General features: G+C 38.5%; 1 protein-coding gene across 1 annotated transcript; it reads right to left on the bottom strand.

Annotated features, from left to right (window-relative positions):
* Positions 1-335: 335 nt before the first annotated feature.
* rpa1 (replication protein A1) lies at positions 336-25,280 on the bottom strand. The gene is made up of 17 exons (XM_055045382.1): positions 25,134-25,280; positions 24,787-24,834; positions 24,106-24,184; positions 23,495-23,603; positions 23,252-23,337; positions 22,850-22,924; positions 21,678-21,795; positions 20,860-20,962; positions 20,620-20,688; positions 20,095-20,287; positions 19,052-19,188; positions 17,763-17,911; positions 10,283-10,409; positions 6,507-6,683; positions 5,653-5,760; positions 5,316-5,402; positions 336-1,073 (listed from the first exon to the last, which is right to left on the bottom strand). The coding sequence occupies exons 1-17, from the start codon at positions 25,161-25,163 to the stop codon at positions 969-971; spliced, it is 1,800 nt and encodes a 599-aa protein (XP_054901357.1). The 5' UTR covers positions 25,164-25,280; the 3' UTR covers positions 336-968.
* Positions 25,281-26,205: the final 925 nt, after the last annotated feature.

The following is a 26,205-nucleotide window of genomic DNA, read 5'->3' as shown; positions in this document are numbered from 1 at the left end:
ATGTATCCCCGAACGCTGCAGGCACCAGGGATAGATCCAGCACGCAGCAGAAACAAGATGCTATCGCAAGAAAAATGGGAAGGTGCAGCATTACTGATGTTCTGCTTTAATACAACATGAAACCTAAGTTTGCAGGGTTTCTACTGCAAATCGGAGCAAAACCTGAGGAGATGGAAGGTATTATGCACCTGTCCCTGAATGAATCATCACAAGCTGAATCCATTTTTATTTTTTTTTTGCAAGTCTACTTTGTTCTTTGCTTTCAAAAGCAAACCAACTTTCCCCACGTTTAATAGTTTTGCAACTTCACAACTGAATGATCTCCATGAGGCAGCTTGATTACAAATATCTTTACTTTTTACACTTGTCACAAACAGAAAAAAACCCACAATACAAACACAGACATTTCCATGACTTAAATCTAACTTATTTTCTCCATAGTCGGCACCGACGGTGTGCTTGTGGATCGCAATGTGAATAACGGTGCCAACATAAAGAAAAAAGGGAAAAAAAAAAAATAAAAAAAACAGAAATGTGTGAGAATAAATGTTCTTATCAGGGGTGTGCAGGTCCAGCCCAGGCATTTCTGCAAGTGCGTCAGAGAGTGAAAGAGTGCTAGCGACTGTGCTGGTCTACGCTTAAACACAGCCACACACTTCCCCCACAATTTATGCACAAACAGCTGGCTAACTTTCTCAGTCGTGGCTTACTGACCTTGTCTCTGCTAAAGAAAAAAATTAGAAAAAACAAAAAGGAAAAATTGGACAAATAGATTCCACATTGAAAGAAAAACAGTCCACCAGAGCTTAGAGAACCCCATAACAACATTTCTTTACCTTTTTAATTAATGAAAAGCATACTAAACTAAAATACATAGAATTTAACAGTGGAAAGTGAAACAGGTTGGGAGCCTGTATAAAAAAAAAGAAAACAAAAAGCATATCCAATAATTTGCACTGGTGGCGTTTCTACTTGGCTCCCATACTCCGTATGTTCATGATCAGCCTCTTGCTGTACTCTCTGTGGTCGACAGGCTTCACGTCCATCACTGTCGCTTTAATCCTCGACTCGTCCTGTCAAACAAGAAAAAACCATCAACATCAGTTTTGTATTAAAATGAAAAAAGAATAAGTAAAAAAATAAAACAAGTAAAAATTGTCCATTTAAAAAAAGAAAGATCTCAAAGGGTTCTTTGGTAGCTGTGTTTTCATTGATGGGGAAGTTGCACAAATTGATGTTTCAAAATTGAATTTACTTAATGGGGAACATGGCAATTTTTAAAAATCTCATTTTTTGACAACGTTTTTGCAGTAGGATGAGGTGGATTTTTGGTTGCATTGAAATAAGCATTTCACTGAACTGCAACAGCAACAATTTTTTGCATCTTATCAAAACAGATGAGATTGACAACTGGAGTTTACTACTGGGGAAACGACCAACGAGTTAACAGGAAGTGTTAGGAGGACGATTGCACAGGGTGTTTTTCAGTGACTTGCCACATGAACAAAACTTATTCAGCAGTGATATTTTTATTTGTGTTTCTTGTTTAACAGAAACAATATAATTGAAAGTTGTTGGGGTTTTTTTTTAATGTTACGGTAATATTGACAAAGTTTTATGCACATTTATAATGGAAACACAGCTACTGATGTCCCTGAAACTTTTCGGCATCTGACCTCCAGTTGGTAAAAGTCCAACTGAATTTGCAGTGATAACTCAGGCGATGAGCTACAACAAGCAGCTTTAGCACATGCAAGAGATGTTTAAGGCAACAACAAAAGGTGCGTTTTCCCTTTCACGCAGCTGTAAATCTGCTAAAAAGCATCAGAGGGCTTTTAAACTGTGGTATCAACCATGTAAGTGTATTTCTGCTGTATATGATACAAACTAAGCACCAGACTGCTTAACTGAAGGGGAAAAAGAAGAAACCGGATGTAAACATCTTTCATCCCCAACAAGACATTTGGAGGAGCCGTGTGAACTGCGATGGTATTTAGCTTTCACAGCTGTCTAGACATGGAGAGGTCATTTCTCTCGGGGCCATTCATCCCTGCATTTAAAGTGAGGTTACACTCAATTTTTTCTCCATTAATCCTCGGCCGCCGAAGGGGATGAAATACAACGGACTCATCTTCCTTTGGACTTCAGCTCGCTCTCTTTAAAGAGCCATCATACATTAGTGCATTCTGTTTCGAAAGAGATATGTGGAGGTATTCAACAAACAGAGTGGGGAACTTTTCATTCCTGCTTTTGCTTTCACAAAAACCTGAAGGTTTAAAGATGAAGAATAAGATCAGGAAACAGTTGAGTTTAAGTCCCAAAAGGTAAACTGATGCTTCAGTAAGAATATTTTATGTGATAAGCCCAAAACAAATGTGAGATATTCAACCAAAGCACATAGTTTCCACATCTCCACCCACCATAAGCGAACAAAAAAAAGAAATCCACAGCTTTGAGATCAAAACCAAATATCTCATCCATCACAATTGTCTTTACATGGTTTGCATCCACAGAAGATCTTAATTATTATGATTTCTGTATCCAATCTGATGCAATTCATAAATCCATCAAATGTAGGTCAAGTAAAACTAATCATCTCTGCTCTAAATTGGCTGAATTGTGATCATTGTTTTCACTCCGTACAGCTGCTGCGTGTGCCGGCAGCAAAAACGGCAGCACAACAGTTTGAGTGGGAGGGTCTAGATAACATATTCATGTTGTCAACATGACTTGGGAGAATGTATGAAAGGACAATACTGCATTATGTTTGCACATCAGTACAACAAGATGATCCAACATGATCTCTTTTGTTAAACATAAAACTGAAACAAAGTCCAGGAGACAGGACTAACAATTCAATCCGTCCAGACGAGGCCTTTAGGTGCAAGACATCATCAACGGCCCCAAACTTTGAGTAATAACAATAATAAGTATCGAGACCACGAAAAGCCACAACAAGACTGTGCACATTCACACCGTTTAGTCATGAAACGCTTTAATTGGTGATTCAAGTCAAGAGCCCAGTGCAACAGCAGAATGATGCTATAAAAATGGATTTTGACGATCTGGTGGTGGCTCTGCATTGGGCCGTAAAGGGGAAAAATAAGAATAAAAAAGGATTACTTTACAATTTTTTATTTATTTATTTTTGACACGAGCTCTGATTTTATTAGAATCAATTTCAGCTCAAAAACTGAAAGTGTTTCCCTCATCATCAAAATGCACTGAAAAATGAAAAACTGTTGGGTTTCAGGATGAATGCACCTGTGAGCATTATAAACAATTTCACTTTGAATTGGACTATGAATGGTTTTTCTTTTTTTGGTATATGCAGCCAATGCTTGTTCTGTTTTTTTATTTTTTTATTGCATAAATATCTGGATCGCAATAAACGATATTGTGGTTTTGAGACCATTTTCAATTAATATATTGTAATGGCATAAAAATGCAAGTTCAATCTCGCAGGGATTCATAAACGTTAGTTTTGTAAATAACACTTAACACCGGAACTGAAGATTTTAAATATCCAATCAAAACGACCATCAAAGAAAAAATAAAAACAAAACATGGAAATGAAAACTATTTGCATAAAAAGAAATCATAAATAAATAAAACAGATAATGATGTTTAAACAAAACCAAACACTAACAAATATCAGAAGGGAAACTATCGAGCTGATTTTAATTTATGCGATTGTGTGAAACAAATCAAGAAAATACATTAGTTTCAACTTTAAGTAAAATTTAATTACTGAAATAATTTCAACTTCTTCGTATGTCTTACTCTTTAAAACAATTTTTAAATTATTTTAACTTTTTTTTTTTTTTTTTTACCTTTTTTGGACCAAAACTACAATTTTATAAGAGGGCAAAAAATGCAAAAATGGTTCAAAACAGTCAGTTTACTTTTTGTTTTTGATGTCAAAAGATGATTTAAGCAAAAAAAAAAAAAAAATCACTCATCAAAAAAAATCATATAGGCCAAGATTTTAGGAAGGTGATGATATATTAAATATTTGCCATTTTGTGTGATGATGTCTGCATAAAGTGATGTAAGCGTGCGCTTCCATGACCGTCCAGTTAAAACCGTGAACAGTGAGGCTGCAGGTGTCTCTGTTGAGGTAAGCCAGGCTGCGGCTACATGGGCCAATACATGCTTGTAAGCCGTGCCATTGGCAGTTCGGACGCCGCGCTGACCGTGACGGACGCACAGTGGCCTCTTCTGTGTGTTAAAGGCGGATGCGTCTCTGGCTCGCCTCCAGACTTCCTGCTCAGAGTCCCGGCCCAATCAATTCTTTTATACGTTTTCCTCCCCAAAAAGAAGAAAGAGGGGGGGGAAAAAAAAAAAAAAAAAAGATCCACAAGCGTCTGTCTGTGTTGCCCGAAGGAAACGGCGGCCGCTGCTAAGCTGTGCAGGAATCCCTAACAAAGCGACAGAGAAACCTGCTTTTTGTTTTAGAGGTGGTAATGACAGCACCAAAGCCAGGCAGATTCGTTAATGACGTGGGAAATGAAATGAATGTGCCGCAGCCCGCAATTTTTCTTTTTAAAGCTTAGAAAAAAATGTTCGAAGAATTTGAGTCGTCATAATTTATTTATGCTTTACCCATCATTCATTAGCTTTGTATTGATGGACCTACAACTTTTTCAACTTTGTCATTTTACACCACAAAAAATCATAAAAAAAAAACTAAATTGAAGTCAAACTTTTCAGGTTAGATATAAAATGCTAGAAGAGTCCGTTTAAAGCCAGCTCTTCAAAAGTTTAAAAAATAAGACAAAATAAAATAAGATTTAAGACCTTTGATGAATATTAGGCTCTTTTTAAGACTTTCAAAGGCCTTAAATTTGTATTTTTCACATTTTGGACTAACATCAGCAGGAACTGTGCTGCTGGGAGGTTGAGAGAGACTTGAGACAGAATTGAAGATTTACCATCATAGCATGATCTTGTGTAAAAATGGCCTGGTCAAAGTAAAGACCTAAATTCCGCTATAATTAATTTTCACAGATGGTTTTCATCTGATCTGAGCTCCAGACTTTTCACAACAAAAAAAACATCGACACCAATTCTTTAGATCTGCAAAACTATTAGGAGAACAAAACAAAAGACTTGATGCTGTCATTGCGTTCAAAGTCACACAGTATTGAGCTGGAGAGCTAAATACTGTAAAATACTTTTTACATTCTTCAGAGAAGATATTTTAAAAATCCATCTACTGTCAGGCATATCTTGTGTTTTTTTACATCAAATACACTGAAATTAATTGTAATTTGCATCAATTTCCTCAGAACGGTTGGAACCATTTTACTTACGTTATACGTTTCCAGCTTCACTCTGTTGCGAAAGATAAAAGTGTTGAAGTTCGCTTGCTGGAAGATCTCGTCGAACGCCGATTCGTTCTGAAATACGAGCAAATGTGTTTTTCTTAATTCTCATTTCCCCCGAACCAACGCAAAGAAAAACAATCAATACTTAGAAATAATCGATGGGATCTCTTTATAAAGTACACATGGAGGAGCACAAACACGGCAGCTATAAATATGATCTGCATGCGTGTTGGGAAACGGCAAAACTCGAGGTTTACTTCTTCCACTGACGGTTTCACGTCTCTGAAGGAATTAAACGGAGTTTTGGAGAGAAGAGACTCACCGAGTCCTTGAGCTGGCCCAAGTACGCGGCGTTCTGGCCCAGGATGGCCTCGGCGCTGTCCTGGAAGCAAGTCACCCACTGGTTGTCGGCGTGGTCAGCAATGTTGGCCTGACAAATGACAAGGCAGAAAGAGAAAAGACGGCAGTGAATGATAAATACTTTAAAAACAAAAACGGCGCAGTCTTTACAGTGTGATGTTTTGGCCGATATTGCAGCCAGAAGACGTTGTGTGTATCCTGCTGGTTATCCTGGCAATAAAACCACACAGAATCAGCGTGGAAGCAGATTCACAGCTTCTCCTACTGCTTGTGAAGAACAATATGCTAACTGGTGAGAGCTACGAAATAATAATAATAAAAAAAACATCCATTTGAGATGTCTACCTTTTATAATCCTGCTGCTGACTAAGCTTTTGTAGTTATCTTAACAGAAAAAAAATAATAATAATAAAGTTTATTTTCTAACCAAGCTGGGAAACATTAGATTTGAGTTCATCAGTGAAAATGCAGTAGGATAATGGAGTACACAGAGGCCCGCAGGCGTCAAACACAAATACGTAAAAAGCCTCAAGTCAAATTAAATCTGGTCCTCATTGCCGGGTTTCACAGATGTAGCTTCAACATTTCTAACTTTAATAGCGGAGAGCAGTTGGAGGCGACACTGTGAGACGGAGAGACGGGCAGAAGGGAGAGAAATGGCCGTTTAAGGATGTAGAAGGACACAGTTTTGAGAAATAAGAAAAAGAATTCAAAGTGTAAAAAAAACAACCTCAGCTGAAGAAAAAAAAGGAAATATAGAAAAAAAAAAAAAACGCATATTGGTCCAAAGTGGGCGCCAGGTCTTAAGTCACTTACGGACAGAATGAGGCGGTACTTGAAGTTGGGAAACTCTTTATCGCACTTCTCGCAGCGGAACATGCCGTTCTGCTGGTCCACCACTTTTTTGTTGCAGTCCTGGCTTGGGCAGGCCTGATAAAGGCAGTTCTCCTTGCGCAGAAACACGATGGTGGCTATGCAGGAGTAGTAGTCGGCCTAAACAAGGAGAGGGAAACAAATCCACTTTATTAGATGTGCAAATCCCTTAAAAGAAAGACGAGACGCAGCTCTGCAACGCCGGCGGTAAAACTGCTTTAGAACAGTATTCTCAGGAATATTGTAGCGTGGATACAAAAGGGATGAGAGTGCCTGTTAAAAAGTCCAGTTTGTGTAAATTAAGACTGACATTCAAATAAGACCTCAGATATTCTTCATGTAGCTTTGCTATAAAGAATATCTGAGCAAAAAGGAAGTTTTTTGGGGGGATTTTTTTGGAGAAAAACATCCAAACTAAGCCAATTATAGTAAAAATTGGCTGAAAGTCTCCCAAAGAACATGTAGGAAAATACATACCAGGAAAATACCGTACACAGTCAACGCAGCAGCGAATTATGAACGCCACTGGATGTTAGCTTGAATATTTCAGCGTTCTGCTACAAATGACAAATTTTGTCTTTAATTCAAAAGTTAACTCATTAATCCAGCATCTACTCAAATTGTGTCCAGGTAAAAAACATTCAGTTTGCACCAGCTAAACTGCAATAAACTGATGAATTTGCAGATAAGAAGCAAAGAGTAAGATGTTGGATATGCTTACCAAAGCGGATCAGCTCAATAAAACAAACTGATGAACACTAAAACGCCAGGACGTGTTCCAACTGGAAGACAAATTGTCTGAATAAGAGCGACTGAGTTTGCGTCACCTGCGTCTTTCTGCACAACAGATCTTTGTCGCACCCTGACATCTGTCTGATACGAGCAGCTCAAACTCCCCCCAGATCCACGCTGAACATCCCAAGCAGAAGAAAATCTAGGCCACTGCAGGGCGTGATAAAAGCATGACGGCCCCCCTCTGAGCTCAGTTTGTGGACATCTTTCTGTTTGACCAAAACAAAACGTCCGCTGCCATTTGCAAAACAAAGAAGTTGTCTAAAATGGGTGAATGATATCGATGTCATTTTTGATCTATGTAGGGGGGGAACAAAACCTCTTAATGACCATTTTGCTAAACAAAAACTTCAGAAGCCATTGCGTTCCACTGCTTTTTCATTTTTTACGGGTCCATTGATGTAAACGTCTCCAATTAGTGGGAGATTGATCTGTGAGAAGGGAAGATAAAATGTTTTTTCTTGCCTCTTTAAACATTTGGCTAAAAAGCAACGTCAGAGTAGACAGGCGAGTTGTGCCCGCTCGCTCTCAGAAGGGGCACGGCGTCGACGTGCAGACTTCAAGTCTTTGCGGCGAAAACAAAAAGTGACAGGAATTTGTGCGGCGGGGTCTTGAGAAGCCTGACCCTCCCTGCCGTCGCCTACAGGATGTGGCAGAGTCAGCGGTGCTTTGTCACGGCCACACTCTGCTACATGACACGCCAACGAGAAACGAGCAGCTCAACATTTAAACGGAGAAAAACTTTCAGAATTCGCCCGACCTTGGTGAGCATTGGAACGGTGAAATATTTGTATTTTGCCACATTTTAAATAAGAATATCAAAAAATAAAAGTAAGGCTAAATCTCAGTAATTCTATTTTAGGCTTTTAATTTTATTCACTTGGATGGTTGTCGCTGGTTCAGAAAACTACAAAAGGCCAATTAACAGAAAAGGAACAGTTAGCACACTGAAAAACGTAGTTGTGTAATAAATAGAATATCCTGAACTCACTGCGCTGATAAGTTCACTGTGTCACACATCTTAATTTTAGATTTATGATTTTTAACCTCTTTTCTTGGCATCTCATCAGTTTTTAAACTGTGTAGTTTTATTTTGGTTTTTATAATTGCCCAGCACTTTGTTTGAAAGCGCTTTATAAATAAAGTTACTATTACAGATAAGTTTACGTTACCCAACAAATTGCCTTGTGACAAATTTTGCAATCTATGAAATTCCACATAAATTCTGGCGCATGTGGGCGCCAACAGTAGGCTAATGTTAGCTTGGTTGCAGTATAACTTCAGCTCATTCGCTTGTGTGTGGTTACTATGATGAGTTAAACATCAGGCGACTCCAGGCTGACACCTGAATTGTAAAATACTCAATAATCCCTAATTTGGCAACTAAATTCTGTTGAATTACAGGACATTAAGGCCAGCAAAACTAATGCACCATTTTTTTTTTCACTTTTCCTTCTACCTTCCATGTGGAGATTTACATTCATTGCAGATTGTCAACATCTGTTTGTTGAACAAATATTAAAACGGAAGTCTTCCCAATAATTAAAGTACCTAACAAAACCTCATTGTTAAACCCCTTTTATTAACATCATTATTACTGAAAGACTGAATTTTAGTTAGAATTTTGGTTAGTTTTATGTCACACCAGTTAAAAAAACTTGGAATATGTCCGTTTCTGAAGTAAACGTACTTTTCTTTGATATTCTGATTTCATATCTCTGCGTTGCTCTCCAAGGAACAGAGCAGCTTAGGTACTTTCAACTATACGTACGCAGAAATAAAGCAGCATACAGCATGATAGAAAACAACCATAGCATTAATATTATGACAGGGTCACTCACAGCTTCAAGCTGGTAAATGTACTTTATATTACCAATTTAACAAATAATATTATAATTCACTTAGCCAAAGGTTAAAGACATCTTCTCTTGTGTAACCAATGCATTTCTTCCCCACTACGTTTGCACAACCAAACATAAATCAACAAGGTCCCACAGCTTCAAAGTCATCATAATTGGATAAATCTATTCATTCCCCCCCCTGTCTTTATTAAACATTTTTCTTCATACTGTGATAATTGCTATAGTGCAGTGAATTGTAAATTATGCCAAATTACTAAAGTGAACGTGTTGCCCGCACGTCACCATTTTGTCCTTGGGAATTTTTCTCCACTTCTGTTTGCACAGTTTCCTTCAGCTGCAGAAAAAAAAGGTGGAAGTGAAAGAAAATGCATTTGCCTCGCTATTGTGGGGGCAGTCGTTTCATTACAGGTGCAGGGAATGATGCCTATGTAATCTACGTGATCGATGCCGGAGATAAATGTGACTTTCAGCAGGTACGTACACTAGAACGGTAAGTGGACCTCTACAGAGCAGAGGGATTAATGAGCAGCAGGAGATAAATGTCATTTGGATTTGATTAGAAATATAAATATGGTGGTGCAGCGATGTTATACATTATTGATTTAAAACAAATCATTATACTAAGGGTTAGCTAAAATCCTTCCTGAGGTGTAAAAAGTAGAAAAAGCTACAGAACTGGATATTTTAAGTTTATTAAAAAATAATAATAATAAATGTTGAATAACTGTTAAGGATTCGTAACAGATCATCAGTGTCAATCTACATTTGGAAAGCTGAGCACTTCAATTTTTCTACATTTTAATGTTCAAGCCTTAATCCAAATTGTATTAAATTAATCTCTGTCCTCAATATTCTGCACATAAATACACCAGGATGACAATGTGGGAAATTGGTTTGAAAGTTTTGAAAATGTATTAAAAAGTAGAGGGAAAAAAAAAAGTCTTTCAAACTTACTCCATTTCTATCTCAAGACAGTTTTGTGTGTGTGTGTGTGTGTGTGTGTGTGTGTGTGTGTGTGTGTGTGTGTGTGTGTGTGTGTGTGTGTGTGCGCGTGTGTGCGTGTACCTTGTCACCGTGTCCCAGATGCTCGGACTTCACGTCAGCCAAGGACTTCCAGTTCTCCGTTCTTCCGCCGGCTCCTCGCACTTCGGTCAGGGACTGTCCCTCCATGGCATGTCCTTCCTTGTCAAACCTGCATGAATCAAAGTCAGCATTTGGTTAGATTCAGCGGTGAAAAAGATAGAAAAAAAAAAAAAGATTCACATTTGTTGAACGGTGTTGGCAGGCTAGGAATCCAAGCTAGTAAAAGTAAAAAGCGAAAGTAAAAATGTGAACAATTTCAGAAAAATCCAAACTGTACTGATCCCATTTGGTTCTTGAACACAACCCTAATAAAGTGAGAAAAATTGAGTGGTCTCGTGTTTTAAACCCTTTTTTTGCAGTCAAAAGTTCAAACCACCTGATAGTTTAGACGACCCGACCCATAGACAGGGGGTCTGAACCAGATCCAATCCAAGTCAACTTTAATTATAGGCCCAAAGTACAAAAAGAACATTTGAGGATTTCACTGCTTTGGTTTTCAGAGCATCATTTGAGCAAGCAGTGTAACCATCTGTCGTCTTTATATTTTGAAAAAAATCTTCCAGCTCCATTTTGTTTGTTTGGTGCAAATCATCCAGAACGCATGGCTGATAGGAGTATGCTGCGCTTGTTAACAGTCTAATAAACATCTGTACCTTTTTTTTTTTTTCAAACACTACCTAATCACCTAATACTGTGAGTTTAAACGTCGACCATCAAGCTAATCATTTCGGCTGGACCCGACCCCCCGACCTCAGGTGACGACTGCAGTGAACAGCAGGTAAGGAACTAATCAGAAGAAGTAGTGTGCACAATTCAGCATAACATTAGAGGGGGAAAAAATGCATTGCATAACAGATCCAATTATGAACGGCGTTAGAATTCAATTCAACATTCGAACCAAAGAATGAAGCACAATAATACGCCGTTGTTTACGTGTCTAAAGACGACTGCGGGATGCCCGCTTAACGAACAAACCTTTTTCCAAGCAGGGAATCTTGTTTGCCTCTGTCAAAGCATAGATGGCTCATCTGAGAGCAGAGAAGGCTCAGACGCTTTTGAAATGAATCGACAACGCAGCCAGATTAGCTGGACAGGGTCAGTGCTGTTATCAGGAACCCATTTTCATGCAATTTTCTCAGAAACTGAAGAAAAAAGAAGAGGGAGAAGAAGAAAAAGAAGGAGGAGAGCGAGGAGGAACTAGAAGAACTGAGGTGGAAAGGTCAGAGGTCAACAGAGTTTAGTAGTCTGGCGCGAGGCGGAGTTTCATTCAAAAAGGAGGCTGGATTGAAATTGCGCCCAGAACGTCTCCTCTCCTGCAGCCATGACTAATTGAAAATATTCCAAATAAAATATTCAGACTGCAGCCTAGCACGAAGCCGTTTGCCACCTCTGACGAATGTGAGCGATTCTTTCCAGTGGCAGTTGATTTCCCCGCTTGTGTACCTGTAAAGATTTGCTTTAATTGCACAAGCAATCACTAAGCTGCTTTGACGCGATGAAAAGAGAAATTTCTCGACAGAAGAAGAATGCTTCTAAAGGGGAGAAAGAAAAAACTAGTGTAGCAATTTGGCAGAAGTGGTTAATATTGTGCTTTTTTGTGGGGCTGCAATTAACTATTAACAAAAAATTGCCACATTCTGCAGATGTTTTCATTTAATCTCTTAAACCTTTTATATACATTAAAAATACAAAAGATGCAAAAACAAATAAATGAATTGATTCCTTTTTAAAGCAAAATAAACATTTTAATGCCAATAAGGCAACATAGCATTTCTATTGTCTATACGTGATCATTTGTAGATTCATTTAGCTTTTTTTTTTTTTTTTTTGGTTAACCGATTAATAATTTATAGCAAGAAGTTTTTTAATAGCATTTTTTTAACAGTTTGTACCAGGTGAACCTAGCACTTTAGTTCTGCGTGAAACATATTTACAGACAACAAATTTTTTTCAACGTTAAATGCAAACGTAATTATTGATCGGCTTAATTGCTGCTGAGTATCGATGTTCGTTTAGTTATTTACAAATTAGTTTAGTTAGTTACAATTAATTATTTCAGCCCTGCGATTTAAATCAACAGCAATTTCTCTTTTTAAACTAGTAAAGATCAGAAGTATTTCACACATTTCAGAGGAAGACTAAAGAAAGGAGGAGGATTTGTGACACTGCAGAGGCCTGACATAGACTTTGATGGGCGATAAATTGGTCCCAGAAATTATTGCGATAAACAACAATATTATTGTTTGGAGACTATTTTCAAAATGATAATAGTATGACAATGCAAGATTGCCACCTCAACAACCAGACTTTAATCTTGTGAAGAACACTCAACACTGGAACACTTTAAACATCCAAAAAATAAAAAATATAATAGAAAGACAAGAAAGAAAAAACTGAAATACAAATAAAAATCACACACAACTGAAAAAAATGGATGAATTATATTATAAATACTCCATAAACATAACTGGCATTGAAGAAAATGATCAGAATGGAAATGATCGAGCTCATTATTTATCATGCGATAGATTCAGTGCGATGAGTTTCGCCGTGCCAAAGCTTAGTTGAAAGCAAACAGGCAGCATCATTTACAGAAAGACAACTACCTGCACAATAAAGAGTTAAAGACCAAGCTATGCATTGCTGAAAACATGTCAAAATGCAGCGTGTTGATTGTGTCTGGCGGACAGTACGGGAGCAGAGACGTGTCTGAGGAACAAGCAGGAAGGGATGAGGAGAAAACTCCAAGTAAGCAGAGTTCTCAGCTCCAGGCTAAGACTCTCATGGCTAAGCTGAGAGTGGCAGAGACACAACAAATAGCATTCCTCCGTCTTCTGTGACATTCTGATAGCTCCTTCATCTAAAGCAAATGACATGCTGTCAAACACAGAACCTGCTTCCATTGTAAACAATGAAGGTTTTAGGATGCAAACAAGGACCATTGTGTACTGGGAAGCCATGGGCTCAGACGTCTGAAGATGTCTCAAGGGATTAGTCAGGCAGATATTTTGCAGCAGGTGTACAGCATCACTAACAGTCAATATATCTTGGAATTGTAAATAAACGTTACCCTGCAAGATAAACCTGAATTATTTATTCTTGTTTTTTTATTTAGGTACAGGACAAGTTTGTATGAGTTTTTTTTTTCCTCAACAATTTGGATGAAATAAAAATGCAATGAAAAGTGCTAGCAAAGATTTTAAAAAAATAACCCAAACATCATATTAAAGCTGCAGGATGCAACTTTGGTTAAAAAACAAAAGAAGAAAGAAAGAAGTTGTTTTTTTTTTTATTATAGTTGTTAAAGCTTTGTCATGACAGTCTGAGACAGAATCTATGAAAAATAAAAATCAATCAACATCCTCTTAGTGCTCCTATTGTCATCTGCAGAAATACTCTGCAAGGTCAGAAACAGCCAATCAGAGCCAAGAGGAGGGTCTTAGTGCTGTCAATCAAGCTCGGGTCAGGTTAGTTACTACTGATGACGGCGGCTAAACGGCTTTCCTGGAACGGTGAGTTATTTCTGTGCCATTAGCACATTGAGCGGCATGTCCACAAGCATGATTTACCGTGCTAAGACCCTCCTCTTGGCTCTGACTGGTTGTATATTGGGTTTGATTGGAAGGCTTGCATTTCTGCAGATGGTAATTAGCCATTTGTGTGACATCACATGTGATAGGTCAATAGAAGCACAGAGAGGAGGTGGAAGAGTGTCAACTTTTCACAGATAATCTACCAACTGTCAGAAAATAATGACCCAATATAAAAACATACAAAGCATTTTTGTAAAAAGTTACATACTTCTGCTTTAAGCCCAAAACAATGAAATCCTGATGTTAATAGGGACACAACAACACATGCGTATTTCCAAAGTCAGAACAAAAATGTCATTTAATTATTGAAAACGTTTCACTGCATGTCGCACTTCAGTTTGAGAATAAATTAGCACTACCAAATGACAGTTTAAATCACCCTGTATTAATTAAAGTTGACCCACACCTTCGTAACAACACTGTAAAAACCAGGGGGAAAAAACCAACAAAGACGCTGCATTAATGAGGCATCATATTTACTGGACTACTGGCAAAGCTTGTTTGTTTACTCCCAGCCTCCTGTAATTACTGCCCCAACCTCATGACTTGTCTGTGGCAAGTGGAAATACTACAGCCCTGATAAGAAAGACGGAAAATGTCAGCTGGACTAAAATGAGATAATGGGAAGCGTCTGAGGCCTGGGAATAAACCAGATAAAGGACTGGATAAAGAAAAGACTCCCCTGGCTGGAGGTAAGACAAGAGCGTGACCCTCTCTAAATGTGCTGTTGCCATCTAATGGACAAGAGCATCCGCACAGGCGGATGTGAGTGTAGATTTCACGGCGCTAGCGGCCTTTGTTCAGCAATCAAACAGGAAGCAGCAGACATAATCAAATTACAGCAGCATTAATCAAAGATCAAGATTATTAGTGCGCAGAACGGCATTGGCTTGACAAAGAAATGAATGTGGTTTGATGTCCTGCGAGATGAATCGGGGAGCCATTAAAAGGGCCACAGCCCAACTTGTCAAATGAGCACTTGAGTGAGAGCAGAGCTGAAACAGCTAATACTCTAGAACAGAACGAGACAACGGCCCACCAAGGATACACTATTCATTTGAAGAAGTCCCACAGGACTGCGCCAAAATAGCCAAATTAAAATGCCTCTGCAGCAGAAAGACAGCCATGTCTCAGCAGCTTTGGGTTTATCACTAAAGAGAGACAGCCATTATTTCTCAAAGTGGTGGTTTTATGCATTTTTCAGGCACAAAATTGTACTATCACGTTCCTACTCTATGTCACCTAGAATTGTAACAAAAACAACATAACTTGACTGTCATTTGACACTCTGAAATTAGGCCTCTGTCACTTTAAGAAGTTCGGCCTCCAGCACCTCATCACAATACTCCTCCAGTATGCTGCTCAGAGCCTCCTTTCAGGCCTGTTGGACACATGATGAGCTCAGCAGACACTTTTCTGCAACTGCTGCTAGTCTGTAGGGGCTGTTATTATTAGAACATTCAAAAGATATTTGTCTGCAAAAACCACTGGGAGAAACATGGACAGTGCAAGTGCAAGCCCAATCTGTCAGATTAAAAAAAAAAAACAATAAACTTTGATGCATTTTCTTAGGAATTATTTAAGGCTGATTTTGGCTGAAAAGTCTTAAAATACTAGAATTTCAAAGACTCAAGTATTTTCCCGGTCTCAGTAAGGGTTACTCTGAATATTCCATATACAGTTTTTTTTATTCCTTTCAGGATTTTCCATTCACTCATTGAGTGGATACCTTTCAGTTCTCTGGAAGGTTATGGAGAGCCACCTTGAATGCATTACTATTAGCATTTTTAAAAATTGCAAAGTCAAAATAGATGTCATTTTGACTGACATGGTCAAAAAAAAAAGCAGAGTGAAACTTCTGCTGAAGGGTGCCAAATAAAAATACTAGTCGTTTTTTTCCAGATATATTTTCTCAATTGGAAAATCATGCATAATGTTCTTTCCACTATACAACTCTGCATACTTTTGTGTTGATCGTTATGTGGGAAAATATGAAAAGAGGTCAAGGGTTAGAAACATTTACGCAAGGCAGTGTTTGTATTCTACAGCCAATAGTCTGATAATGGAAAATAATCACTATGCTGAAGTCCAAATACAGGCCTAATGACTACATATTCACCAGTGTGTCCACAGCTGCGTTACAGCGCTCAGCTCTTCTAAATTATGATGTCGTCTTGACTGCTGCTCTCGCAAGAATTGAATTGAACTGAGAGTAACGAATCGGGTCTCAACTCCTTCCATCTGTGACTTTGAAACTGTTCATTAATGACTGCCTGGAAACCTGTGGGAACCCGCTGCTCAGAGGAGACCCTCACGGACCCGCGTTTCTTCAGCGGGGAATTAAACCAACACCAGGATTTCAAGGATCATTATCTCTGGCCGCCCAAGAAGAGACTGAGTGGACAACAAATGTCTGTCATTAAACCTAAGAGGAAACAAAACAGTATAAAAAGTCTTTGCAACAGGGAGTTAATGATGTGCAGGTAAATGGAAAAAGTAGCACCCTAGAGGGATCTTAATTAGATATTTTCAATCTTGCGAGCAAAATGAAATCCTCCTACAACAGAAAACCGCAGTTTGAGGCTGAAGTGACAAATGTGATAAATGATAATAAATAATCTGTGGCTAATATTTCCCTATTAAAATAAAAGTGGCATTAGTTAATAGACTTTCTCGCCTGGGAACTAGGAATATTTGACACATTCTGCCAAGAATAGCTAAGAAAAATCGCAATTTGAGGAAAATGCATTAATTGAAAATTAAAAAAACATTTTATTTTATCTTTCTTCCATACCAAGAAAATAAGTTCTTTTAATATCCTTCAACTCGACAAGTTAGCAGAAATTATATCAATAAGTAATATTGTTTTGAGACAATTGTACGTAATATATTGACAATGGAATAATAATGCAAGTTGTTCTCTCAAAAGACCAATAAACTTTAATTTTGTAAAGAACACTGACACTGGAAATGGGATATATTTTAAATATCCAAAATAAAACAACCAAAAATATAAAATAAATAAACACACACACACACACCCATAATCATTAATAAAGTGGTTCATGAAGTCTTTAAATAAAATTGTCCTTCAAAATAATGATAAACTTCAGAAGCAGCATTCAGTTTTCATACTCCTCTATTCTGGAAACTTCCAGAAACTGCAAAACTGCTGAAACACTAAAATCCTCTAAATATTCTCAAAACTCACCTGCTTAGAGCAGCCTTTGATAGCATTGGATGTCATTTATCATAATGTAATGTTTATTGTTTACGTACTTTGTTGTTTTTATGAGGTGAAGAGCTTTGAACTGCCTCGTCACTAAAATGTGCAATAGACACAAACTTGAGTAGAAAGGAGTCATCAAGATCATTTTGATTCATCATGCTATTAATCAAATAACTGCTTCCTGTCACAAGCTCACCAACTTCTACAAGTGAACTCCAACTTTCTTTCTTAAGCTACGTGAGTTCAAATGGAAAATATTTCTGGATAATTTCTACATTATAGAAATGATAGAGGAAGAAAATCATACAAAGATAATTCTGGGTTTCAACACATTTTGCTAAAGTGATAAAAAAAAAGATTGAAAAAAGGAAAAGAAAAAGCACATTTTCACGCATTAAGTATGATTTCCATTGATATGGAATGCTTCGCTAATGGGAGGGACAGCTAATCTCAATAACGAGTATCTGAGCATGCCCACTTGCAAACTGCTGGTTAATTTCAGCACAATGTGAATCAACATAGACGCTGCCGACTTTAACATGTTTACTTTATTCAACTCTGGATGTATGCGAGGCATCCCCTGTGCAAGAGCAGGAATACGTTTTCCCAGCTGTTATGGTCCAGCCAGGGCTCGACTTACCAGCCTCTGAGCTTGTACGCCTCTGGGATGTCTGGGTTGATCATCATGGTGCTGCTGAAGGACGCAGAAAGCGAGCGGCCGCCGAAGTCCGAGAGCTTGGCGCCCTTTATGGCTATGATCGGCTGTCCGGAGCCGTCGAACTTCTCCGCCTGCGAAACGAGAAGAAAATGTCTGACAATGGGCCTCAAACACCGCTCCACGCTCTGTTTTCCCACATCATCTGCAGTAAAGCACATTGTCACACAGATACAAATAGAATGGAACACAAAGTAAACAAGTAAGTTGTTCCCCCAAGTTCGTCTGCTTCATAACCTTCATACTTTAAATGACTAAAAGAACCAGAAGGGAGAGTTAAAGAAAGAAAAGGAGCAGGGAGTGACTGAATACTTCATACATATGGAAAATATCTTTAAAGTTGTTTGATGCTGGAACTGTTCTTAAGCTGCACATTTTGTTTCATCAAATCCCTTTGGAAGTGAAATACATTTAAAAAGGAAGCAAGAAGGGAAGACGCTGCCTCTTAACAGGAGGATGTAAAATTGGACTGAAGCCGGCAGAAGGGAAAATAAAATTTAAAAAAATGTCAACGTTGGGCGTTCACTTACGTTATCACAGGGACACATTTTAGTCAAAAACTTTATTCTATGAGCTTAGAAATATTTTCAGGTTTCACAGCTTGAGCAAAGAGCAACTTTTTTTATACATTAGAAAACACAAAAGATGCAACTGAAATAAAAAAAAAATCTTTTTATTGGCTAAAATTCAACAACACAGCATTCTGTTAGTGAATGCCCGATCAGTCGTGGCAAAAACATGCAGCTAAAAATACTTTATCAAAGCTCAGCGCTTCCTCCTCGACTCATCAGTACAGTGTAGTGATTTGTTACTTTCTGAATTAACCAATTAGACACCAAAGTGTGCTTAAGAGACTTTTTTATTTTTCTAATATAGAGAATTTGAAGCTAAATCTGCCACTGGAGTTTAGGGTATTCCTAAGGTTTCTATTTATTTTAAATGCAAAATGTACACATTTCTTGTACAGTTTTTGGCTTAACTACTGCTCCGAGTATGTTGTTTTTTCAGCAAAATTGGCTTCTTTATCAAGTCTGTACACGCCAGTTAACGATTAATCGCTTGATCACAATTAATCAGATTAATAGTTTCAGCCAAAACATTTTTTTCTACCCAACTTGATATTTTTTGGGACATTACGTGGCATTCCTTGAAGAAACCCTTCCACTTAGAAACACTTAAACAAAAACTTCCCAGCCCTTCGTGGTTTTACTCACTTCCTCTCCCCACAGGGTGACGGTCACCAACTTCCCAGACATGTCCATCAAATTCAGCGTCCTCTTGGACACTTCGCGGTTGGACTTGGTCGTCAGGCGGGTCAGCTCATCCACGCTCTTGCACACTCCAATCACATCTGTAATGCAAAAGAAACAACAACAAAAATGCATGAAGCATGGTGGGACACGCTAGATTTACAGGACCACCAACACTCTGAACCTCCGTGTACAGCCCTGCTACATATGCATGGAAATATACGCTGAATATCCTCTGAGAAACGCAAATGCATTATAAAGTATATCTAATTTCTAAAGCTGCCTGAAATAATTCTTCTTGGTTTGGCAGAGAACTAAAGAGGAATCAGCTGTTGCATAGCAGCACAAATGTTGTTTTTTTTGTTCTTAGGAACCTACTTAAATATAGACTTATGAATGACAAAGGATTGGAAAATTACACATCACCAACGTTTTGATTTTAACTGCGTTAATATACCGGGGAAGACTCATGTTGCAGGAAATGCCACAAATGTGGAAGGCGAATTTATTTGTACAGGACTATTTTCTTCATGATGCTTAAGTCACAGCAGTAACCAGATTTATAATACAAGACAAAAAGAAAAAAAAATAGAAACTACGAATATCTTAAAAAGAGTAAATATGCGATGAAAAAACTCGAACAATTAAAAAAATTAAAACTAAAAGTGGACTACTTGCAGAAACGTCTCTGGTATCGGAGATTCTTTAAATGTCGTCTTAGGTTGATTTAGATAATCTTACACAAAGTGTGACAACATTCGCATTGAAAATGTTTGTGTGCGACTCAAATTTTTGCCCGTACATAAGCAATATTTAAAACCTGTGATTGACGAATCTACGGCCAACTAATTTAATAGATGAAATTAGTTGGTATGAAGGACATTTTAGCCTTAATTTTAGATAAATGTAAGACTTTTTAAAGACACGCAGACACCTCAATTAAAGTTCACAATTTTCTTAAAGTTTTCATTTGTGTGATTATGTAACTCACAGTTGTGTGTCCTTACCAACGACAGTGTCTTTCTCTCTGTTCTCCAAGTCACCGATGGAGACAAAGTCGCACTGCACCATGGGAACGTCGCAGCTGTCCTCACAGGGAATGACGGTGGACTCTCCGTTGAGAGTCATTTCGTAGTCGTTTTTCACCGACGTGTACTGCTTGTTTGCGATCTTCAGAGTGCCCTTGGAGATGTAGTAGACCTGGCGGAGGCAGGAGGGATGAAGCCGGCGCGTTAATCAGAGGTCTGGGGGAGTGTTTCACCTGATTTGAATGGTGCAAACGAGATAGGACTCCAGACAGCAGGGGAGGTGGGAAGGCATCAACAGAGCCTGGCAGATGATCATAAGCTGCTTATTGTATGGGTACGGCGCTGCCAGATGACTCATTCATAGTCTCTGTGGTTTTAACGCGCAGAGTACCGGCAGCTGTTGACGGAGCGCCGCGCTGGCAGAGCTGTCTAACGGCGAAAGAGGAAGGAAAGTTTTCCGGCAGGTAGTTTGGGGAAAACCCAGGATCGGAGGAAGAATCTCACCTTGCCGACCTCGATGAGAGAGAAGAACTTGTCGACTTCTTGGTTGAAGCCGGTCACGCGGATCTCCCCCTGGAGTTAAGAACACAAAATCTGTTTTTAAAAATAGACAAACTTAGACCGAGATATTGGAGTTTATTTATGCAGAGAAATAATTAGTGATGCACTGATTCACTTTTTTCTTCTTCCAATACAAATATCGGATCGGTGCATCCTTAATAACAATGACAGATAAAAACTTACACTTTCATCTACAATCTCCATAGAGAAGAGTTTTCCTTCGCCTCGAGCGTTGCTCCACGTACGAATGGAGCTCTTATTGGTCACACGAGCCCGGATTGTCCACCTTTAAGAGAAACGTATTGCTCACTCAGGCTTTGTAAAGGAAACATTTCCCTTTTCAGAGGATATGTATACATACACATATGAATGAACGCATTCATTCATTAATTCACAATCTGTTCTTTGCAGCTTTTGAAAACAGATTTTCAGGACTTCCATTTCAAAATCTTAGGTTTTTCTTGTTGTGTTTACCTCTTAGCTAGGTAGCCAATTTCAATACCGGTGAGGTGCTTAAAATAAGCTTAGAAAAAGTATAAAGGCAGAAAATGACATTTAGAAAGGGAAAGTAGCCTGAAAAGAAGACAGCAAAGAGGCTGCGTTTTTTACTTCAATTTTTTTCAGTATTCCAAGCAATGTTAGGTGCATAAACTACTATTGCAAGCTGCTAAAGAAACCTTAAAATTAATAGTTTAGTTTTTGTTTTAAAATATCACTCTACTCTATACAATCACCAATAACAGAAAGACTAGAAAAGAAATAAATATCCACCTGAGTTGTCAGAAAAAATATCAAACCCGTCCATTTGACAACTGTAGCCACAGCTCTAGTGTTTTATAAGCCTGACGGGCCTCCAGGCTTGACTTGCCTCTCCACCAGGCTAATCACTTTTTATTTTAAATAGGGTTTTAATACATCAGTAACAGTGACAGAAAATTACTATATTTTCAATGAATGGGTATTAAAACTGTTACAATTCAAACGACCAATGGGATACTGACTTGGACTGGTAGGGGTTGAGGCTGGCGATGGGGACGATTTTGGAGCTTCCTCCTGGAGTATCAGGCAAAGCGGAAGGAATCTTCTTTGTGAAGTCTCTCTTCAAATTTCTGACAACACCTAGAGAAACAAAGAGGAGAAAAAAGGAATAAATAACAAAGAGAAACAAATAACGAAAGAAAGACAAATACATTATTCATCACAAATCCCAAAAATCTAATTCCCTTGGAATGCAGCTGCTTGATCGGCGTAATTATCCCACTTCACAGGGGGAAGATCTAAACGAAAAGACGCAGCACTTCAAAATTCTACCGACTTGACTCCCGCCAAGCGCGGCAATTGGAACAACAAATGAGGATGTTATTAAACCAGCTGGCCACAGATATGTGAGCCGGCATTTTAGGTGAGACGCATGATTCACGTTGCCACAGAATCGGAGCCAAGCGCGAAGCACTGCAACAAACCTGAGCAGCTCATTTGATTTGTGTGCGTCTCACATGGAGGATTAGAGTTCAAAGTGTCCACTTAAGTCCTCCCACTTTGCAAACCACTGCACTTCTGGTAATTAAGCCCCCCACTCCTCCCCAGATCAAGCAAGCGCACTGAGAAATGAACAATGACTGTGCTGATGATGACCAGGACGGCTGCCACAATCTTAATTCCCCACAAGGCAGATTTGAGGGATGAATACCTCTCATGACACACGTGGGGGAACACGGCGAAACCACGGCGACGGCTGGATTTCACATGTCTGCAGGTTAAAATTGTTAGAAATTATGCTTGATGCGACCACCTTGTCTTTCACGGATAAGTTAATGTTCTGACCTAATCCACACTTTTGGACACTGCCATTCAAACCAAGGTGTATAAAATATAATGACTGCACACACAGGTGTTGATGGATACGCTTTTGCAGACAGGAAACCAGATGGATAGGGTGAATTTCACGGCAAAACAAAAATATTTCCACAAATTAAAAAGGCAAATATTTCTACAAGGGCTGTCAAAATTATTCCTGTCATGAGGATCTTTAGGTCACCTCTCTGCGACGGACAGCTGCTGCCACCTGGTGGCCATTTTTTGATAGTAATTTGATTTGTTGTAAATTTTTTTAAAATGACATTTTCCTAAATTTTATTTTTGTCAAGGAGATTAAAAGCAAGCTTTCACTCACCTTCATTTCTGTTTTGTGGCTGCAGAGGTCCTCTGCTCTCAGGGACTGGAGCTGGCTGTGGGCCTTTGCTCTGGCCTGATGGGGAAATTTACATTAAAGCCATTAGAATTAACTTTATTGTCCAAAATTATGTGCACAAAAACATTTTGAATTTGATTTCAAGTGCTCACTCTGTTACAGAAATGAAGTATAATATAAATATTTTAGTACTATAAATGCAAACGATGTACAGAAACATTTTTTAAAGTGCAATAGAGCAAAGGAAATGAGAAAGAAAAAAACTCAAATGTAGCCCAAACATTATTTTTGTTTACACATTTGTAAATAGGAAAGCAGTGATGTCTGTCATCATTTTTATGCATAATCACTCCGTCATGACAGCTTAAATGAGAAAATGCTCACCATCAGAGTAAGGAATCGGGTCTCCTATTTTACCAGAAGCGTCAGCACGTTTGACGACATCAATTTCTAAAATGATCACCACTCGTCTGTAAAGACAGAAAATACATCAGAATAGTAGGGGGGGAGGAGGGAAAGGGTGAGGGAGGGAAGCAAGGAAAGAAGAAAGGAAACAAGGAAAAGAAAGAAAGAAAGAACGAAAGAAAAGCAATATTTCCGACAAAATCTATAGCGACAACTTCATACCGTCCGTCTTTGAGCATATTCGTGACCTGCCTCTTCAGGACGCACACGCAGTTTGGAGCCAGAATGTTTTCCTCGGCCATGTAGTTGAGCTGAGTGGAGAGCATGAAGGCTGCAGGGGTGCAGAGACATGCAACAAGAGAGGAAAGCATGAACTGTAAATCCTACTGTAGAATCACTTTCACATTTCAGATGAGATTTAAATGTGAATCTTTTTTTTTTTGGCAAATAAACTTTACCTTAAAAACTAAATTTAAAAAAATAATAAATATCAACTAACAAGAAGGCTGGGCTTATACCCCTAACCTACTTCCTGGTGGGTCAACAACTTCACATCCAGCTGCCTCTATATTAGACATCTACAAAGGAAAACTATGAGGAAGCAACAGAGTAATTGAGTGTATAATGTTTTTGGCAAATCCTGATCAAATCAGTTTCTGATCAATTATTGGAAAGCATATGTCCCATCACAGAACATTCAGATAAAGTTGTTTGGAAATGTAGCTGATCTCAAGCTTACAGTTCACATACCTATATCCTTTCATCCCACAAATGGAAACGAATCGCATTCAAAACTTTCGAGCGAAAACTAAATTAGAGACAAAATAACTTACATGACAGTGTGTGTCGTCCATCGCTCATCATCACCCTGAAGCGAGAGGGCCCACTGCCGCCATCAATCTTGCGAATGTTCTGAAAGTTAATGTAAAAACTGTTGACTACAAAATGGCAGTTTAGCAAAAATTATACTTCTCAAGCAGAACAAGAGGGGGGGGGGGGGAGTCATTACAAAACACTGCTACAATACCGTAAACCCTGTAATAGTTACTGACAAGAGGCTTTGGACAACCAGATATTCCCGACTGAAATAAACCTTGTCAGAAAAAAGACAACAAAAATGGTGGATTCAGCAAGAAACAATTAATGGGGGTGGGGTGGCACAAATTTCAAAATTCACTAAATCAGAGGGTTAGTATGAAAATATCTGGATGCATTGAAAACTCTTTGAGGGCAAAGACTGAGATTAATCAATCTGATGGCAAAATTAGACACACAAGTTAACCCATATCTCCATTTAAAAAAAAATTTAATTGTTTGAAAGCTCTTCTTGCATGCAAACATTTCTACTTTTATCGTGCAACTTCTTTTTTTATAATGTTGATAACTCATCTTTCCCTTCAAAATGTGTTGTTTACCGACTGGTAGATATGGTTCAGTTAAACCAATCAAATGTCTGGATTAAAGTCATTCTCATGGCATTTCGGCTGTAGCATAAAAAAGTTTTTTTTACTCACCACCAGCTGAAGCACTGCTTCGTTCCAACCGCTGCCATTTGCTAAAGCCTTAAAAATCATTAAGGGGAGGGAAAAAATATTTTCAGAAATATCTCAACACGTAGACACACGTTTTTCACTCAAATTAACTTCTTTCTTGTTCGACCGTAATTTGGGTTGAGTTTGTTGTATCTTCCAACATGACTTTTTAAGACATATATATAAAAAAGTATGTCCTGCAAACAAATTAATGTCAGCTTGATGTTGTCGACAACAAAGACAGTTTGGACATAATTCGGACATGAAGAACCAAAACACTCCACAAACCCTCGTTGTCAGGTCGGTTCGGTTTTATAACTGGACCTTACCTCTATGGCGCCCGTTGAAAGACTGGCCATGACTGTAAGGAGGGAGTTTAGTCAGAAAATACGACTTAATTTGACGACTAGCAGACAAACAGGTCTACGAAGCACTAACAAATGAAGCCAAACTGCGTCTGAGGCGCCAAAAGCTTTGACAAGAACGCGCGCGAAGAGTTGAGCGCGTCGTCAGTTTCCGTTTCCGCTCGCTGATCTAAGGTCAGCCGAGAATCATCCGGAGAGTTTAAACACAGCTTGGAGTCTCAGCGAAACTGACCTGAGACCGGCCGCGCCAACCAGGCTGTGACGTAAATATTTTTTATGTGGTGCGTTCAGGGAGGTAAGGAAACAGGCTACTTTAAATATAACATATTCAAAAAAAGATGTTTGTGCTTTTTAAAAAAATAAGTAGTAAAAAGGGAGGTGAAACACTGTTACTCGTGATTAATTATAGGTCATATAGAGTCGTACGATGTAGGGTAATAAGTTTACTAATTTCGTGTTAGATATTCAATATGAAATAAAACGAATCCTATTGGGATTTTTAAAAATGATGTATTTTAAATATTTTGCTGTTCATTTTTATGCTAATTAGTAAAACTTTTTTCTGACGATAATATTTAATAACACCAATTACAAATATTTATATACAGAAATAAGCCCCTGGTGTTGCCCACACAATCGTGACAAAAGTTTGCTGGTTTGACAGCAAACAACAGTTGATAACTTCCACAGTGATAAGACACAAAATGTCACTGCTAAAGGGGCAAATGGCTCACACAATTGGTTAATAATTGGAAGGAAAAAGTGTTTAAAAAAAAAAAGGCGAAGAGAGATGGTCACTAATCACAGCCACTCAAGAGTTTGGGTTAGATTCACAAGGCGTGGGCTGCCCAGTGGGCAAAGTCCCATTTTCAGATAAAGGTAAATTTTGCATTTTATTTGGAAAGCCGTCGATGTTGATGTGTGTTTTAGCAAGTCCAAAGTCAACTCAGCTGTTTGTCAGCAAATTCCAGAGAACGTCGTGCTTCTTTCCAATGGAAATGCTGATTTAATTTCCCAGAGTGACTCGACTCCAGTA

This window comes from Poeciliopsis prolifica, unplaced genomic scaffold (genome assembly GCF_027474105.1).
Source record: "Poeciliopsis prolifica strain line A6 unplaced genomic scaffold, Auburn_PproV2 SCAFFOLD022, whole genome shotgun sequence".
NCBI lineage: Eukaryota > Metazoa > Chordata > Actinopteri > Cyprinodontiformes > Poeciliidae > Poeciliopsis > Poeciliopsis prolifica.
Note: the sequence above shows the minus strand (reverse complement) of the source record. Positions and strands in the feature narration are given on the sequence as shown.

Coding starts and splice junctions, on each gene's coding strand:
- rpa1 (XM_055045382.1), bottom strand. CDS start 25,163: ATGGCCAGTCTTTCAACGGGCGCCATAGAG. Junction 20,689..20,859: donor TGGAGATTGTAGATGAAAGT/GTAAGTTTTTAT, acceptor TCTTAACTCCAG/GGGGAGATCCGCGTGACCGG. Junction 20,288..20,619: donor CTCTCATCGAGGTCGGCAAG/GTGAGATTCTTC, acceptor TGCCTCCGCCAG/GTCTACTACATCTCCAAGGG.